General features: G+C 43.9%; 1 protein-coding gene across 8 annotated transcripts in view; it reads right to left on the reverse strand.

Annotated features, from left to right (window-relative positions):
• ENOX1 (ecto-NOX disulfide-thiol exchanger 1) overlaps positions 1 to 19,831 on the reverse strand; it is a 604,516-nt gene that overhangs the window by 58,260 nt on the left and 526,425 nt on the right. For 4 of the 8 annotated variants that reach the window (XM_067713986.1, XM_067713985.1, XM_067713979.1 and 1 more), the window contains 3 exons: positions 8,762 to 8,869; positions 5,555 to 5,626; positions 4,395 to 4,451 (listed from right to left, as the gene is read on the reverse strand). The exons of 1 other annotated variant lie outside the window; for it this stretch is intronic. In XM_067713986.1, coding sequence (XP_067570087.1) covers positions 4,395 to 4,451; positions 5,555 to 5,626; positions 8,762 to 8,869 — 237 coding nt within the window. The remainder of the gene's footprint in view (positions 1 to 4,394; positions 4,452 to 5,554; positions 5,627 to 8,761; positions 8,870 to 19,831) is intronic. 3 more of the 8 variants (XM_067713981.1, XM_067713980.1, XM_067713983.1) reach the window with 2 other exon arrangements.

The raw sequence follows: 19,831 nt of genomic DNA on the forward strand, positions 1-19,831 counted from the left end.
AAGGATCATGGGTGGTGATACCTCTGGGAGGTACCTGGGAGGAAGGTCATCAAAAGAGATGCAAGGTGAAGACAGATATCAAATTAATTACGTTCAACAAAGTAATGAATAGTAAATTTAATTTTAAATTAAAATTTAAAAGTTTTTAATTTAAGATTTTGATATCTGTTATACATAATGACCAGGGACCAGGTTAGTTATTCAGCAATCCTAGGGGTTAAGAGAGAGCTTGGAGACAGAGACCAAAAGAAAAGTCATAGCTTTGCTTTTGAGGAAAGAAAATTGGTTTTGGAATAGCTGAAATCTCTGAAGGATCTGTACTAAAGGCTAGTTTTAAACTTGGGTATACTAAAATATATCCAGTTCCAAATACAAGAAAAAACCTGCTTCAGATCTTAAGTGCAGTCCTCTTGGAGAAAAGGCCTTTGCAATTGATCTCAGCTTCTGGCTCCAATGCTTTTAGATTAGCCTTTCAGAAACCTCTTCTCATGGGCGTGAGCTCACAGAAGGTCTTGCGCATGGGGACAAGGGTGGGCTTTGTAAGGGCGCCTCTGTTTGGGGACCTCAAGAATACTGAACAAGGTGTTGGTCAGATACTGTCCTTGCCCAATAAAATATAAAAACAATAGAAAATAATTAGTAACTGAGGGACTCTAGGTGCGGCTACTCTCATAAGCTTAGCTCTTGAGACTTAAATAGGCAAAAGAGTTACTAAGTTGCAAAACCGGACACATCTTTTTTTTTTTTTCCCCGACACATCTTTGAGTGGCAGGTGTGCATCTGTCACGCTAACATTCTGAATGCCTGACAATTCTGTTAAGTCTAATCTCCCCGCCAGACTTCATGACACAGCTATTAATATACAGAATCAACCAGAAACAAATCTGAGCCATGCAGACCAGGATTTATGGACGTGTTAATTACGGCATTTTTTATAAAATTTAAAAAAAAAAAGGAAGTTAAATGCCTAACACATAGGCACGTGGTTCAGTTAGTTCATATCTACATTACACAGCCATTAAGAGCCATGTCTCTGAGGAACATTTACTGACAAGAAGAATACTCACGGTATAATGAGAAATCAATAAGGTACAAAATGGAAGACACCGTGATCATATTTATTGGTTCATTTATTTATGGTTTTTTCCCCTCTGGTCGTATGCATGCACGTGACTGGGAAGAACTAAAATAAAATACTGATGGTGACTATCTCTGAGTAATGAGATATTAGCTTATTTTTCTCTACCTTTGTATACTTTTCTGTAATTTTCCAGTTTCATACAAACCTTTTCTTTTTCCAATAAAATATACTGCTTTAAGAAAGCGATTGTTAATTCTCACAAGAATACCTAGCTAAGCCAGCACCAGTCCACTATATGATTATTATTAATAAACGATAATGTACACAGCTCCTATCCCTGCATGTGAGTAATCATGGTGAAAAAAAATCAATATGTCTCAGTCAGTAACCTCTGGGCCAGAAGCTTTAAAACTCATGATCTGCATTAAAATTCATCCTGTCAGAGCACTACGTACTGCAGTGAATATTCTGATACTGGTGCATGAAAAGGGAATTGATACTTGTCAAGGACGTACTCTGGGCCAGGTGTTTATATATGGGGTTTTGCTTAGTACGCTTCTGGATGAGGAAACTGAAGTTCAAAAAGGTCAAATCACTGACTCTGGTCACATGACTCCTCAGTGATCAAAATGGATTCAAACCCTCTCAGTCTGGCTTGAAAGCCCCCTCTCCTTTCACCACCACAGGGCTGGTGGAAACTTCAGATGACACGCAGACTTCATTTCAGACACTTAAAAATATCTTAAAATATTTTGCTAGCACTCCGACCGTGTGGCCAAAATACCTGACCTTTGTTTCTTTTCTTTCACACAACCTCGTGGAGGTGCTGGGGAAACTACCCAAAGGAGACAACATGACAGACAGAAAAGAGAAGGGCAGGTGAATAATCCACCTACTGGGAAACGCTTGAAAGAACAGGCAATTTTTAGAGTTGCGCAAACTAGCCTAGCCCTCTGCTCGGTGAGGGAGGAGGCGGCCAGCTGAGATGTCGGGCAAGTGCTACCAGACTCCATCAGTCCACAAATCTCTCCCCGAACCCGCCCCAGTGGGCAAGGTGCTGCTCCTCTCTCCTGCTTGGCCTGACTGAACCCCATTTCTCAACGGTCATTTTGGGGGGTTGATTACAACGCACACGTCATGGATTCTAGAGAGGATTTTTTTTTTTTTTTTTTGGTACGCGGGCCTCTCACTGTTGTGGCCTCTCCCATTGCGAAGCACAGGCTCCGGACGCACAGGCTCAGCCGCTCCGCGGCATGTGGGATCCTCCCGGACCGGGGCACGAACCCGTGTCCCCTGCATCGGCAGGCGGACTCTCAACCACTGTGCCACCAGGGAAGCCCTAAAGAGGTATTCTTAGACGTTAAAAACTTTCCTCTAAGAGAGGACGACAGACCTTAAAGATGATCTCTTTTCACTCTTTCCATTTAACAATATATACCTTTTGACATTTCTCAAGAAAGAGCCTACAGACTAGATATTGTATTAGGCCTATCTTTCCACATAGCATCTAACTGAATTCAATCAGCAGATGAGTTTGTAATCCTAACAACATCCCATATAGTTAGAACCTCACCATTACAAAGTGCTTCCAAATCAGTGATATCGTTTGCTTCTCACAGTAAACCTGAAGGAAGGAAAGGGAGGTAATGTCACCCCCATTTTACAGATCAGGAAATTGAGACATACTGCCACTTTGTCTGGCTTATTGGATTAGACAGCAGCTTCCTTGGGAGGCACAGAGGGACTGACTCTGAGGGGCGGTGCGTATGAAAGTTTCAAAACGTGGCAGTAACGTGTCTCTGGAAAACAGGATACTGAAAAGGGGTTTTCGGGTAAGGATGGGGTAATGAAATACTGGAGCAGGAAGACAAACACTACTTAGGTCACACTGTTGCCTGTGGAGAGCTCTGGGTGAGTGGCTTCCTTCCCTAACTTTCTGCTTTCTCAGTCCTATCTATTCTTCAAAGCCAAACCCAAATCCCACCGATCCAGGAGCCGTTCTTGAGTATCCAGCACAGAGAAACCATAATAACAACACCTTAAGATTTCCATGTGCCCTAGCTCATTACATCATGAAAAGCTGTTGAGGTAGGCTGCACAGTCAGTTTTACAAATGAAGAAAACGAAGCTCAGAGGGGTTCAGTAACTTGTCAAGCTGACACGGCTAATAAGCAGCAAAGTCTGGATTTCAAACTACGTCAAATCACAGCGGCCTCACCTTCCTGTACATGTATCACATCTTGTTTATTGCCTGCCCACGTGTCCCTTAGTTCATCAGCCTTTTGTTGTAAGTTCTTTGAGGGCAGACCCCAAGCCTTATATTTCTTTCTAACCACCCCCTCCCACAGTTAGCAGAGCCCCATGTACACAGTAGGTTCTCATAAGCATCATATGTTAAATATCTGTTTGGTAGGAACAGTAGTTATTAAGAGGGATTTTCTGGTACTCTGAATGTCAGGGTCTCTGCTGTATATAATTAAAACAAGAGTGAACATGGAATGTATAATTTCTCCTCGCTCTAGCTTAATCAGGCATTCATTACCATGTCTGATTCTGTGTTATGTAAAAAGAACTGCTTAGTGAGCATTTTCTAGAAGAGGATAGTCAAATACATACAGATATCAAAGAGATTTTTAAAAAAGGCGAAAACAAAACCATCCAACATATGGAGAGACAATGATCTACATGGCGTACTGTTTCACCTGAGACTAAAGAACTTCCAAGGCAAAGAGAGTGCTTGGCTAATACTGGGAAATTCAAGGTACACCCAGGAGGAAGCAGAGTGCCAAGTGGGATCCTGTACCATTAGACTCTGTCTCCAGAGGACGGATGCTCTATGCAACTGATTGGGGTCAGAAACAGAGAAAGGTTCGCTTTCAAGGGCTTTTCTGGGAGAAGGGGTTTGCTTTGAAACCTCTTCAGCATAGCAGCCATTTCACTACCCTCTTCATTGCCAGGCAAACTTAATAAAAACACATGCAGTATACAATTTATTACCCTGTTGGGTCTCATTCCATTTGCCCTCCCAACACCTCATTGGTCTATAGCTTTGAAAATATAAAGGGCTCGAATAAATTCACTGAGATGAGAATTTTTATGCTCGAGCTTAGCTCAAGTACTCCTGTGTCAACATCTGGTAACCTAAGCTAACAGTACCTACCCATATTTTATCGCCAAACCACACATTAGTAATCTTAATAAGCCGCTGAGACACAGGGCTTCTGACTTCCTCTGTGTTAAAAAGTGCCACATTCTCGTGGGCATTCAACCAACACCAAGCAAGAAGAGCAAACCCCAGGTTTGTGGTACCTACATTTGTGTCCTCATGGCTGTGGCCATTGGTCTCGACCAACTCCTTGGTACCCTTCAACTGCAGATTTTAAGAAAAAACAAAACAAAAAAACCCAAATGAATAAGTAAGCATTATCTACTAAGTGTATATCATCCTGTTAACCCTGATTTATCTGAGGCTGCCCTTTATGAAACTTCCAACAAGAAAAAACAGATGGAGCACATAATTCTAACGAGTCTTCCTGAAACCAGTTTGAGACCAACATTTTACGAAACCTGATGGCTGGCAAGAAATAAATGGGCCTCGGTCATTATTTTTAAATAATAAAATTAGAAAGCAGTTCCACAGGCATAAAATGCATAAAATTCATTCTTAAGAATAATAAATGATTCCATTTCCTCGTTGTATTGCTATTAATTTAAACCCGGCAGTGTTTGCAAGTTGCCACCAGCTAAATGATGTTATATAACAATTGTTCGAGAATTATGTTATTTCCCCTTGTTTTAACATGCCGCAGTGCTACTGTACGTGTCCTCCTTGAGAACCTATTTGAATGACTGACATGGTTTCTGGAGGTCTAAAACAAGACGATTTGCTTCTTTTTGGAAAGGAAGAATTGGGAACACATCTCCTTGGTCACTGAGGCATCAGAAGAAAAGCTATTTCTCAAATGAGATTTTTAACAGTGAACATCTGAAAATGCCTCTCCCTCAGAAGGCTTAGGAGTCATCAGTTATCGGGAGATTTCTGGAAACCTTTAATTGGCATTTTATCCTAGCCTGACTTGAAGCAGACACATGAAGACAGAGAATAAGGGCAGAGGGGAGCAGGCCTTGCAGCTGTTTGCTGGTACTTCTTCCTGGCCTATTGTGCTTAGGAAGCAGCATCTTCTGCATCCTCTTTTTTATGCCTAAAATATTCATGGTGGGATATAAATGCGTAAAGTTTGAAAGAAAATAAGTGCACCACCCATGTGTTTGATTCAAATGTTGGTTCTTTCAGGCTCTTGGTACACGTTAAAATGAAAGCGTCTTTGATTTTTGTCAGGCGATCTCAGACTCCCAGCAAGAAAACCACACGCTCTCCGTGCCAAGAGAGAGGCTATGCCAAAGCAACGGCGCCGTGGAGGAGCTGAGTGTGGGGCAGCTGGCTGTGGGCCAGTGGGGCAGATTAAGACTCACCTCCACATCACGCTCCTGCTTGAGAAAGAGGCATGCTGCCCTGCGTTCTCTGGGGCTACACCACTGATGCTTCTACACATAACAAAGACAAGGGAGCACAGGCAATGTGTGATACACACGAGAAGAAAAAGTGCGCCTCAGTGACAGCAGCGCCGTCTGTTATCAGAGGGCACAAAGGGACTTAAAAACCCCTCTCTGTTTTCCTGTCTTAAGGGTTTCTTTTCATAGGTGTTCCTCATCTTCTCCTTTTCATCAACCCTCTCTGCTTGTCCCACCTTGTAACTCGTGCTTCTGGGAGTGAAGAGCGGGGTTGGCTCAGAAGGTTTTGTTACTTCTGCCCTCAATGGCCTGGCTCCCTGCTCTCCCCGGAGCTGCTGGTCTCCTCCAGACGGAGGGGCTAACATCTTGTCTGAGGATACCTGGGCTTGGGAACAGGCTCCAGGTGTTGGAAGCTACCACCTCTGTGAAGGACATGAAAGGCAGGAGCCAGTGGGGCCTGGTGGGACCTGGTGAAGCTGCATCTTAGCAAACAGAGAGCTTAGGGAATGAGCCTGCCTTCCCTGGGCTGAGGGCTACGGACGGTAAGGGTCTGCCCTCACAACCTGTTCCTTCTTTTCAGGATTTCCATCAAGTGGCAGTCACGTTAAAGAGCAAAATTCCACGTCTTCAGAGCAGGATATATCTTTTCCTGTGTGTGTGTGTGTGTGTGTCTATATAATACTGTAAGTCCCCTACATACGAACGAGTTCCGTTCCGAGAGCGCGTCTGTAAGTCCAATTTGCTTGTAAGTCCAACGAAGTTAGCCTAGGTACCCAACTAACACAATTGGCTATATAGTACTGTACTGTACTGTAATGGGTCTATAATACTTTTCACACAAATAATACATAAAAAACAAACAAACAAAAAATAAAGAAAACATTTTTAATCTTACAGTACAGCACCTTGAAAAGTACAGTAGTACCAGCTACATCACGGCTGCTTTTATGCTTGCTTTCGGACATCCTGGGCTTGAAATAAAGATACTGTACTCCTGTACTCTATACAGTACTGTACAGTAAAGTACGCAAAAGCACGGCCACTTGAAGAGGATGCACGCACGTGACAATGTACGCCAGACACGTGAACTGACTTATGTGATTGGACAGGCGAACGCACATTTACATCCTCGAAAGTTCTCAACGTGAAGGTTCGTATGCAGGGAACTTACTGTAGTAAGAGTCTAGGCCCACTCAAATCTCTGGGGGGTGAGGCCATCTGTTTAGGCCCTATCTATGCAGGCACTGAAAAGGTGTTTGCATGTATAGCTACTCTACACAAGTCCAAAGAAAGCTTTCTAAGGCATTGTTCAGAGAGGCAGAGGTGTGTTTTTAAATGTATGTCTGTGTGTGGCGGGAAGCTACAGGGAGATGGAAGGAACGTGTCCACTGCCTGCTCTCATCTACAAGGATGACAGGGGCACCGGGCAAGGGGCTCTCGGGAAAACAGGCTGGCAGCGAACAGCACCCAAATGGGCTCTCTTAGGCTTATGTATTCTCGGTGCCTTTGCTTGTAAAGGAGCCATCCCATTACTACAGCAGATTTAAAAACGCTTCCTTTCCAGTCAGATTTCCTAGGTTTTTAATGATTTTAGTTGTTCTGAATCTTGTTCATGTTCCCCATTTATCGTTTTTTTTTTTTAAGTAATGGAGAACGAAGTGTGATGCTTTACCAAAGCCTGTGTACGCACGTTGCTCTTTAAAAACGCATGCCGTGACGACAAGGATGTAGCAATGAATTCTGCAAAACTTAGCATCTATTTTTATGACTGGAGTTTGGAGTTTGAATCAAAATAAAGGATCTGAGTCATTTAGAGAAAGGAATTCACCCCTCCTCATCCCAGTAAATCAAGGAGGCAGAGAGAGAAAATGTAAAACAACAAAGCTCAGAGCTGTGTCTGTCCGATCAGGAGCAAATCTGGACCAAATCAGCTCTACTTTGTTGAAAGCTTTTGAATAATGTAAAAGAAGAAAGAACAGTGACTGCAGGTCTCTTAGGTCATTGTGAATTTAGTCATCAATATTTTTTCAGTTCAATCTAACTTATCCAAAATCATATAATGTAAGCCTCAGTCTAAGTTACTGAATCTATCTTAATCGTATAAAGGTAACGATTAGCTTTAGAAAGCATTTTCCTCCAAAGCTATAAAAGCTTATAAATGATCTAACATCTTCACTTGTGCCTCACAATTCACTTATACTTTTAGGGGAAAGTGACTGACAAGATATTTTGAGTCCAAACCATTAAGAAGTTAAAAATCACTTGTAAAGTGACTGAGTCACAGCTGACTAGGCTCATACGCTTCCAACTTCATAGTATTTTTTAAAAAATATCACTTTTGAAGTTATATACGTTGTGCAGAGGACCTCCTCATACACCACTGTGAGTGAAAATTTTAAAGCAACCTAAATTTGACTACCCCCAAAGGGCTACGGTTACTCTATGTGATTTTTTTTTCCCCTTCCATTTGCCGTTCATTACATCATGGGCAGCATGTGAAGGCCAGAAATAGGAAAGCATTTCAAGAGCTTTCTCAGCTTCTTGCGTGTAGGTACTGGGCTTAGATTTCACTCAGCTGCCGGGCGATCCATCTCACCCTGCTGTACGACGATCGTTTCAAATTTACTTATCAACGTCGGGCCACACTTTAGTATCAAAGAAAGCCAGGATGAAACGTTCAGATTTACAAACTTCATATGAAAGGTCTGTTGCTCACCCTGGTTAGATAAGTGCCCTGATGCACAGGGGAGAGATTTTTTTAAATGTCGCTATGAATCAGTCCTTCTGATTCAGATGTCTGCAGGACTGTGGGCTATGCTAAACTCGTTTTCCTTGCGATGAGACTTAAAAGGAAACTAGCTGCTTGCTGTGAAATTTATCTGCATTGCCAATGTTTCAAAACTTTATCGAAATTCATTTGTCTTCTGGAAGAAACGTTCACACATCGCTGGGGGGCTTGGGTGGTCTAAAGAGGTACCAGAGTGAAAGCAGAGATGCTGCAGATGAGATTATAAATTCTACCCAGCAAAGCTGCTAAGAGGTGGGGAGGGTCCAGGCTGGTCATTTCGAAGATTAACTGCAGCAGTGTTTGCATGTGTGTCGAACACGGGGGAGGCGTGTGTCCGTGTCTGAACTAATTCACGAGGCAGAGCTGTTGCATTCACTTACTTGTTCCTGGAGGACTTTGAGTAATGCCTGTGTGTGTGACTGCTCTTCCTTTGCTTGTTCCAATTCTGACTTTTTGTTGTTTAACTCCTCCTGGATGGTCAGCAATTGCTGTGAAAAGGATATTTAGGATAAGTAGGATTGAAGGCCAATGGAATACTGTAAGATATTGAAAACATCCATTCCAAAACACGAGGAAAAGGTTTGTACGTGTCTTAAAGCTTAATCCAGACTTCAGTTGACCTTTTTTAAATGTCTGTTTCACACACACACCCCCCGTAGCGTAACGAGTGTGCAGTTAATGCCACAGTATCAGGCTGTTTGTGACACTGATGCACAATGCTTGTTTCAGTGTTTGTGAAGGCACCTTTATATTCCTTTAAACACATGCATATCTGTAAAAATATGTAGAATAGTGGTAAGAAACTAAGACATTGACAGCTGAAGAAATTAAATCATAAAGACACTTAAAATAATGAGTCAACTTGTCCGAGGTTACATCATTTTACATATGACCCTAAAGCTAGCGTTCCAGTAGCTCTGTAAAGCTGCTTCCCCAGGTGGCTGGGAGCACAAAAGAGCCTTTTACCTTCTCTGTTATGATGGTGATGTTTTATTAGATCAGCAGGACTGAAGTCCGAACTGCAATCAATGTATCAGTCGAGAAAACTGCTGATACAAGCTGTCAAAACACTCAGCTATGGCCTGCACCGTTGTTCTGAAGCAGGGCCACTGAACGGATTGCTGCGAAGCCTTGAGCGCGCCTTGCCCTATCCACTGTAATGCATGGGAGGCTGACCTGGCCTGCCAGGAGGACGGGGCTGCCCAGAACTAATTCTTTGGAACATGGTTATGTGCTAATATATACACAGGCTGCAGAGCACATTCAAGAGCTTCAAAACAGGCCCCGGAAGCAGCTATGTCTTATTCAGAGCTTCTTGACAACAAAGGGCTAGTTTGCAAAGACGGAAGTCTGTTTCTTCTGCTCCTGCACATGACAAGTGCTGCACTGACGATACGAGAATGTCAGTGCGTTCCTGCCACGAGGGTAGCTGTCTCCACACCAAGGCTGCGACTTCTGGGGCTGGACAAGCTGGCTGCAGAGCTGCCTGGCCAGTTCTGAACTATCAAGGCCGGAATAAACACTGTCACTGGATTCCTGATGCTTAAAGTTGCCAAGTGGAAGGATTAAATTAAATCTTCAAAACTGCTAGTTTTGCGGTACGTTGTCGGGGAGGAAGTACTCAGAAAAATACACTGTGCCTTAACCCCCGGGCTTGCGTGTCCTGTTCCCTCGTCCGGTGCTGGCTGTAGATTTAAGAACCTGCTTTGGTCCCCCAGCATAAACAGTGGTTTCCTTGCAGTTTTCAAAACACTCAGCGCCCCTTATTTTACCATCTGCCCGTATCATACTCACATATGATGCAATACACACAACCCACACGGGCTCCCTTCACATGTTACGTGATTCAATTGTGCACCAATTGATTAAAGTGCAGAAACCAGGGGGCCATATTGTGCTCTGGCACCATGATAAGTAATGAAAACGACCATTTCCAAACAGTGGGGAATGACCCTGGTTCTTTATTCTCATTCATGACCAGCCCCAGAACAGTTCCGAGAGGATCTGGTGCTCCGACTTCCACGACGCTGAGTGGATTTTTATGTCATTAGACCATTTCGAATCCACTCCTTAAACCTCCTTTAAAAATGAGCCAAATGAAGGACAGGAAATTGTCTTCAAACAAAGGTAGCTTATGTTCACTCAACTGCAGCACTCGAAGTAGCAAAATTTAGAAACGACTGATGTCCAGCAGAGGGGGACTGGCTACAGTAACGATGGTGCATCTGTACAATGGAACACCATGCAGCCATTAAAGTGAAGTTGCACAAGTGTCTCTGGACATAGAATTAACTCATACTATACTGTTCTCCACATGAAAAGTTCAGGCTATGAAAGGGTTTCCCTGAATTTTGCAAACTATTCGTAGAAATGAACCTGGACACTGTCTCCGGGTGAGTGGGCTTACGGATCTTTCTGTTAGGTTTGCTTGTCATTTTCTGGTATGTCTGTAAAGGAGCAGACACTGCTTTAGTAAGAACAGCAACAAGAGCAAACAAACGAACTTAGTTAAAGTTGGGGAAAGGACACAGAAAGGAAAACCACTTGGACACAACTCTCAGCTGTTATTACCAACACTGTGAATAGATCAGAGGGGAAGTGAGAACGCCACTGAGTCTGCCATTTCATCCACACGTTTACAACACTGCTTCGTGCTATTAAAACGTGTGTGCGCTCGTGTACACACACACACACACACACACACACACACACACACACACACACCCTTCCCCTGACCTCACTTCCCATGTAAGCTTCCAGCCGTTCTCACTGTTCCTTGGAATCACACTTTTAAATTAAAAAAAAGTGTGATTCCAAGGAATCATCCCCAGTTCCTTTTCTTCTTGTATGTAGGCAACCGCTTTCAACGGTTTCTTTTTTATTTGAATGTGTTTTTCCAAAATATATACTGTTGTTTTGAGAGTATGCATTTGTATGTTAAGTGATAGTGTTCATATTTCTTGTTTACTATGTTTTTAAGCTCCATGTTGATATGTATATATATCTAACTATTGCTTCTGGTGGCTGCATACTATTTTATAGGGTACGTCCACTCAGTTATACCTATTCCACTCTCCCAGTGAAGGCCACTCAGATTATCTCCAATTCTCCTCCCCCTGTAAAAGGCTGTAGTGGGAGATGCTAATGCTTGTCCCTATGGACCTGTGGGAGACTTGCCCTGGTGCATATCCAGCGATGGAGCTGTCGGTCATGGGGCATGCCTGAGGAGTTCAGTGCCAAAGCTGCATCACAGAATGGCTGTACCAGCCTTCCCGCCCACCAGTGCTATAAGAGTTACTGTACCCCACACCCACACTAACACTTTGCATTATCCAACTTTCTAACCTCTGTCAGTCTAATAATATCAAGATTCTTCACCTTGGGACTTGCCTTGTGGTCGAGCTGTAAAGAATCTCTCTTCCAATGCAGGGGATGTAGGTTCGATCCCTGGGTGGGGAACTAAGATCCCACATACCATGGGGCAACTAAGCCCACCTTCCACGGCTACTGAGCTCATGTGCCTCAATGAGAGAGCCCTGCGTGCCGCAAACTACAGAGCCCGCGAGCCACAACAAGAGAGAGAAAACCCGCATGCCACAACTAGAGAGAAGCCCGTGAGCCGCAACGGAAGATCCAGCATGCCTCAACGAAGACCCCGCGTGCTGCAACTAAGACCCGATGCAGCCAAATAGATAAATTAATTTATATATATTTTAAAAAAAGATTCTTCATCTTTGAAAAATCTCATACTTCTCTGACCCCCTGGGGTTTTATGCATCTCACATGTCTGCCAGCCTTTGAGGTTTACTGACACTTCTTAAAGGGAGAGTCAAGGGTAGTGGTTCTTAAATATGGAGAACTTTTCAAACACACTTATTCCTGGGTCCCACAGAAGACCAATTAACTCAGAATATCTAGGGGACGGACCCAGGCAATAATATTTTTTAAAAAAACCTCCACAGGGCTTCCCTGGCGTCGCAGTGGTTGAGAGTGCGCCTGCCGATGCAGGGGACACGGGTTTGTGCCCCGGTCCGGGAAGATCCCACATGCTGCGGAGCGGCTGGGCCCGTGAGCCATGGCCGCTGAGCCTGTGCATCCGGAGCCTGTGCTCCGCAGTGGGAGAGGCCCGTGTACCGCAAAAAAAAAAAAAAAAAAAAAAAAAAACACCTCCACAGATAATTTTAATATGCAGCTGGGAAGGAAAACCACTGTCTCTTTAAATGCTTATTTAATCCTGCTACAACGTTGCTTCTGTCCAGAGTACCCTACTCAGACTCTGCTCTTACTAAAGTCACTAACGCTTTTCTAACTGCCAACTAGGATGCCAGGTTCTGTTTGCCTTGGCATGTCCTCTCTCTCCAGGCGATCCTGTTCACACCCATCGCTTCAACTGCACGGGCTCGGCTCCTGCGCTCCTGCTTTTCAAAGCTGACCTCACAGCCTCCGCCCCTCCTACTGCCCACCAGACCCTTTCCCTACAGTGTTCCAAACTGTGCTTACTGTGACCCCTCCCCCACAAGGCTAATTCTATTCCCCTGGTAACCAGAGTTAAAACCTTGAGGTCCATGCCCGCCCTTTCATCACGCCCACAACCTCTCTGCCCGTTCCTCTGCCTTCTCTCCAACCATCTTCACTGTCATGTTTAGGATGAGCATCTCTCTTCTGGATCTGCTTTTTCCTCCTGTCATTCACCCTACACTCCTGAGAAAATTGAATCAAAGTGCTCCCGTGCTTAAAAAATACCATCGATCCCCCAATCTCTACTGGATAAAATCCAAACCACTGGCTGTGTCGTCCTTCCCCAGACATGCTAGGTCCTTTCATGACTCTATGAAAAGCTCACTACCCAGAATTCTGCCTGGCAGATTCCTATTCATTTTTTAAGCCAGCTTAAAGAATGTTTTCGGGCTGACGTCAATCCATATGATGACTTTATACGATAGAAAAGAGCCCCATCCTCTAGGCAGACAGGACCCTTCAGTAAGGCACATGGTTGGGCAGTAGAGTAGGGGCTTGATTTCATCCCCTTTCACCCATTTGGCCTGGTGCCCTTGTCCAGGGCAAAACCTGCACAACTATAAGCAGTGGTCTTGGTTTCTTCCTCAATAAAGACCCCCTCTGATCACCCAAGCAAAGTTAGCTGTTCTAACTTCCATGCTCCAAAAGCACTTTTATATGATATATTACATTTCATAGATATCTCCCCAACTAGCCTACATCCACCAATGGTAGGGTCAATAACTGGGTTACCTCTAACACACGACAGGTGCTGAATGAACGAATGAGTAAAGAGGTGAATGAATGCTTGCTCTGGTTTCCCCAATTCTATGAGATTAAGCCACGATCTAGCAAAAAAACAAAACAAAAGAAAAACAAAAAAACCACACACACACACACACAAAAGCCAAAACGAGAACAACAACTACCTGAGGATCTATCACTGGGTAATTTATTGTTCTAGACATATGGGTATATGAAATCTTCAGAGGAAAATAGCACTTAAGACGTTTTGATTCTTTACTCTGGAAGTTCTAGATACCATCCTCAATCTATAGGGGAGTATTTCTTTTTTTTTTTGTGGTACGCGGGCCTCTCACTGTTGCGGCCTCTCCTGTTGCGGGGCACGGGCTCCGGACGCGCAGGCCCAGCGGCCATGGCTCACGGGCCCAGCCGCTCCGCGGCACGTGGGATCTTCCCGGACGGGGGCACGAACCCGTGTCCCCTGCATCGGCAGGCGGACTCTCAACCACTGCGCCACCAGGGAAGCCCGGGAATATTTCTTAAAAGTCTAAGAAAATCCAATCAGTGAATTTATTATTATGTAATTTCTTCCCCATGTTCCACCAAAAAGCAAACAAATAAACCAAAAGCACCACTAGAGGAAAAACAAAACAAACACCCCTGGGCTATTTTCTGCATTCTTTCAAATGAATTGTTGCTTTTGTTTACAAAAGGTAAACTCACGAATCTAACATTTATGGATTCAAAACCGTGGGGATTCAAAACTGTGATTGTTCATATGACTAGATGTCTTATAAAAACAATGAGATAGTCTGCAACTAGATAATTTAAGTCAGCCTTTCTGGTCTTTTTTCACTTGAAATCTGAGAGACTGTATACTATTCTTTCCAGTTTGAATTTTTAAGTTCCAGAGTGCCTCAATTACAGAAGTTCACAGGCAGCTAGAACTTAATCAGAAGAGCCTCTCGGTTGGACTGGCTGACTGCAGCATAATTTTAATTTAACACTGGGAAGTGTGGCATTAAACAGATGCACTATTACATTTTTGGTGGCTACAATTGAGTGTGTTCCAATTAGGCAATTATCCATAGGCCAATCAAGTGCAAACACTCTGGCGGACAAAAACAGGTAAATAAACGCCGAACCTGACACATCTTCGTACTTCCAGGCCACTGATTTAATAGGATCATTCGTAATGCTCTTTGGGGATGCAGACTTCCGTGTGTAATGGGTCTTTCTCTCTGACAAATCCGAAGAGCAACCAGTGTTATCTGGAGCCCCAGAATAAGTGAGGTCACGTTTCCATATTTACAGATGGGCGATTCACAGGCACCCAGAGGTTAAGTCCCGTATCCGAGGCCGCGGTATCGGGGAAACACCTACCACTTGCACAACTCGATTTTCCTACTTCAAACCGTGGTTTCTACCCTGACAACCACACTGATCCGTCAACTGGAAATGGAAATCAGGACATGCCAGACTTAAAACCTTCCTAGCCATGACTTCTACCTACGCCTTCACCATTTGCACTTAAGACCGAGGCTGCTGGAGACGTGCCTTTGTGTATCCTTCTGTGAGTGCTGTGGTGGATTTCACTTTCCTTTAAAAACTGTAACCCTTTCCTTGTCTTTTTCCCTTAAATTCTATAATTTTGTCACTAAGGTCAAGTCTTTATATAGCTAACATATCAGATGAGCTTAGATTCCATGAAAGCCCCAGACTATGGAGCAGATTCTCTGTACGAAAGAACACCAGCAACGTCTCATGACAAGCTGACGCTCACTGAATGGTGCCGCCTCAGGAATCTCTTGCAGGACTGGTGAGCTGCTTGGGGATGGAGCTGCTGGGTGGCATGAAACTGAGAGCATCTGACTTTGTGTCTTCCATGGCGGTGGAAGAGACTCTTTCTAAATTCATGGTGGTGGCAGGTCACGTGAACTCGTGCCACTAGGTAGATATAATATATACCGATAGTGACTGACACCTATACACACACACACACACACACACACACACACACACATTTTCTCTCTTTCCCTCTTCCCCTCATTTCAAGATTTCCCCAGCGACTGGCTCTATGTTCAGTTCTTTTAAAACAATCCAGTAATATTCAATGATCAATCAATCAAGCAATCGTTCATTTATCCATTCTTTCAATCATCACTTATCTCCTAAGTACACAGTGCTGGGCTAGACAGTGTGCAGGACACGGAGGAAACCAAGTAGACTATCCTCAAGATGCGGGGTCACGAGGCTGCTAGCCTATCCACTAAAATGAATTTAGGGTGGCACAAAATATTCTAACAGTGGCTCCAACCAATGTGGTTTCCCTAGGAGGTTCTTGGGGATCAGTTCAGGTGTTAGGAGAACATGAGCTCAGGGGATCCACTTTGAATCAGAACTTGTTCTCTACTCATTAGAAATGAGCCACCAAATACTAATGCTTGAGGTCTGGAAATATTTGAGCCCATACGGTGTCAATTTTTCATGTGTTTTTGCTCTTTTGATTCAGTTTTAATAAATGTTATTCCATCTCGATAACTTTGCTATAAATTCGATGCCCTACTTAGTGGGATAAGCCTTTAAAGGCCAGTAGGATATCGCCTAAGGAAATGAGGTCTGCTGGCTTCCAAAGACAGTTTTCCACCAAAGGCCAGGGTGGGTGTGACTATGTCTGGACAGACCAATCAGCAGTTGTTTTAATGTCCAGACCGTGGGGCGACGCCTGCGGGCAACCAGCATCACCATGTCTGCACACCTTGTCTCCAACCCCATTACTCCGTGTATTTCAGCCTGCTATCTGAACCCCCCGCGGTGGCCAGTGCTGCCGGATCCTTTTCATCTTGTCCTGCTACAAGGTGAGGGGATCCGCTCATTCGTCCCTTCCTCCTTGGTGAGATCCTGCTACCCAAACACAGCTCCCTGCTTCTGCTGCTTTTCTCCCCAGGCTCTCCAGACCTTCCACCCCTTCAGGCCGGCTTTGCTTCTCACAGACCTCAGAACCACTTAGGAAGGGCAGCCGCGCTAGGTCCCACTGCTGAAGTCTGCCTGTTCCCACCTCACGTCTAACACTGAATCCCGAGCCAATCCCTGATTGCTGGGAAAAGCCTGAGATGTAAAAAATCAAGTGCATATTATCACAACCTAAGAGCAAGGCTTTGCCTAAAGGCCAACACATCTAACAGTATTCCTGAGAAAGGAGAGAAACCTGGCTCAGGGGAAGGACAGTCATTTACTACCTGGTACTCACAACGTTCACTTTTCTCCTTGGGGAAAAAAAAAAAAGATGGAATTGAACTAGTTTGAATTTTTTTGTCGCACGAGGTGGTAAGACTACTCCAAATTTATTCTTGTTTTAAATGCCATCTGCTTCTACCTGCGGATGAAACTGCGCTTCAATTTATATCAAGGTCCAAGGGTGACCAAGCCTGTGGCCTGGTTTATCCATCCCAGTGCCTCCCTCTCTGCCAACAGCTCAGTGACCCCTGGGGGAGAAACATCTTCTGGAGAGAACCCCACCATTTAGATGACTGATAGCAGGAACACCAGATCACAGGAATGAAATTGTGCTCAGGGCCTAATATCCTATTACACCAGGCTATGCATATTTAATTCCTTGGGTCTCTCCTCATAAATCAATTCCTTCAGGCCCTTAATCTCGTCAATATCTTTTCTGATATTGAATTTTAAATGCCATTCTCATTGCTAGGTAGAAAGGCAATCTCTTACTCGTGATGGGATCAGGTTTCATTTACAACTGAGAGATGCTTGGAGGAGCCTGGCCCTGTTCCCTGACCCTGCTGTTAAGATCCTAATGTCGGTCAGAGACAAACAGCCCAGGTGCAGGTCTGACAGGGCTGGCCCTCCAAGAGGTCAAGACAAGGAACCCTGGGGTCATGCCTATTGGTACCCTGGGAGCCTGGGACAGCTCTGGGAGACTGGGGAGAAGGCAGAAGTAAGTGTTTTCAAGGGTGTGGATCCTCAAGGGGGTCCCTGAGACATGATGCACCCTGCCACCCACCCAGGGCGGTGTGCTCTGACAGGGGTTCCCTTCTCTGAACAGACGAGCAAGGGCCTGACCGAGGACACACACGGTGTGCATACACTGGAGCAAGATCTCGCGGGACGTGGGCGCAGGGAGGCCACGGGCCATGGGTTCTCTGGAGGGGAAGCATACAACCGGAGAGCAAGGGTTTGGAGCTGGAATGTTTCCAGGTTCTCTGAGGCTGGCCCCTAACACTGGTGTTTCCCCCGCTGCAGGGTAAGGGAAGAATCCCTGAATTCCGTGAGCTGTGCAAAATTCCCGAAGGGAAGCAGAAGCGATAAATGTAAGACTTCAAGAGTGACCGAGAATTGGGTAACGCAGGTAACCACTGAGGTGCAGATCTGGAGGCCTAAGTCTGCAGGCAGTGGAAGGACTCCAAGGGCGGGGCTCTGGGAGCTGTCAACCTCGGGGCAGGAAATAAGCAGGTGCAACTGCACAAAACTTAATGGTAATCAAACTAAATGAAGGTCCATCCACTGATTATCAGCGTGCACCAGCAATTCTAACATAATCAGTGATAAAATCCTTTGTTGAGCTAAAGCCTAACCAATTGCTGTGGTTACTGATAAAGAGTCAATATACATGGGCAAGCTTCAAATGAGCAGTTTCACTTCTTACCCTTTAATAAACATACTCGATGTAGAAACGAATTTGGAAAATGTCAGTATCACAGTCTGCTCCCACCCTCCCCCTCCCCCACCCCCATATGCTCACACAGGATTCAGCTACACCCAGTTTTTGGATTTTGAGCTTGTCTCAGACACAGTGTCTCCAATCCCTGTAGCACTACATGTATTCTTACATTTCTACAGCAGATTCGAAATAAACAATGGTGGCACAGTTATCGCAAGGACTGAGAGCTAGAACTGAGCTACTTCATTCCACAGGACCTCTTCAAGAATTTTTATGTCTAAAATTTGAAACAGTGAAACATGGTGAGAACCATGAGTTGTATTATTTTTGTTGAGTGCAAATTTTAGTTCTTATGTTACATATTTATACTGAATTTTAATATTTTACAAGTTGAAATGAGTTCTTTCAAAACTGTTGACTGTTTGCCTTAAAACTAAAGGACAGATCAAGAAAATGTTACCAAATCAGTGACTATTAGTAGTTGCCTAAATTGTGTCTTTTGCATTTGGGTTTGTTAAGATTCATGTATTTACTGGACAATTATTTACAGACTGTAATATATTAACTATAATCAAAAGATCAAAGTGCAAACTGTTAGGTGGGTTAAAAAAGTTATTTAATAGGGAGTTGTGATTTTTTCCTTACATTGTACTATTTTACTTAAAAATTTTTTTACAGGCATAATTATATGTGAAATTCAATATAAGAAAAATTTCACTGTATTTCTTTCTTGGCCACTATTATTACTTGTTTCATTTCATGATTATTACTGAAAATAATTTTGTCCTGTAGCAGAGGAGGATGTTTAAAAAAGGACCCCCTCGGAGTGTCAAGTTACACTAGGCACACCCCTGGCACGCAGCCCAGTGTCTGGGCAGGAGAGGAGATAATGACCTTGGGAGGGGAGAAATGTGTCATCAGACTTGGTTTTAGAGACCATTTCCTTTACTTGGCTATCCTCCTGGGAGGGCCTTGTGTAAAAGACAAGATACCCTTTGGCATTTGTATAATCCAATGGAGTTACTTATCACGATACACTATACCCCAATAAGGCAACATTATTATGAAAAGAAATGCAGCCAAGGATTGGAGAAAAGGCAAAAAAAATAAGCCCCAGGTCATTGTTTCAAGGTTAACATGGTTAGCTCTATCGCTGACTTGCTGTGTGACCTCAAACAAGCCACTTTACTGCTCTGGTCTCCTCTTTCCCTCACAACTTTCTCATGAGGAATGATTTATCATTTGCAAAGCAACACATCAATTAATGTCTTGCTTACTGAACGCAGGAAAAGAAGATGCAAAAGTGGCTTAGAAGACTCAAAAACCTATTTTCTCTTCTTCAGATGCTTTTCTTTTTAATAGTGTGATTTGCAGTGTCGTTTCAACTTCCTGTTTTTCACTTTCCTCATATGTTAAATAAAGATGACAATACTCATGAGTGGGATATTATGAGACTAAAGAACATCCATTAATATGTGAGGCTCCTTAATGGCAAAGGGTACTAAGTTAAATGAAAGGGCTGTTACTATCC

Source organism: Pseudorca crassidens, chromosome 18 (genome assembly GCF_039906515.1).
Source record: "Pseudorca crassidens isolate mPseCra1 chromosome 18, mPseCra1.hap1, whole genome shotgun sequence".
NCBI lineage: Eukaryota > Metazoa > Chordata > Mammalia > Artiodactyla > Delphinidae > Pseudorca > Pseudorca crassidens.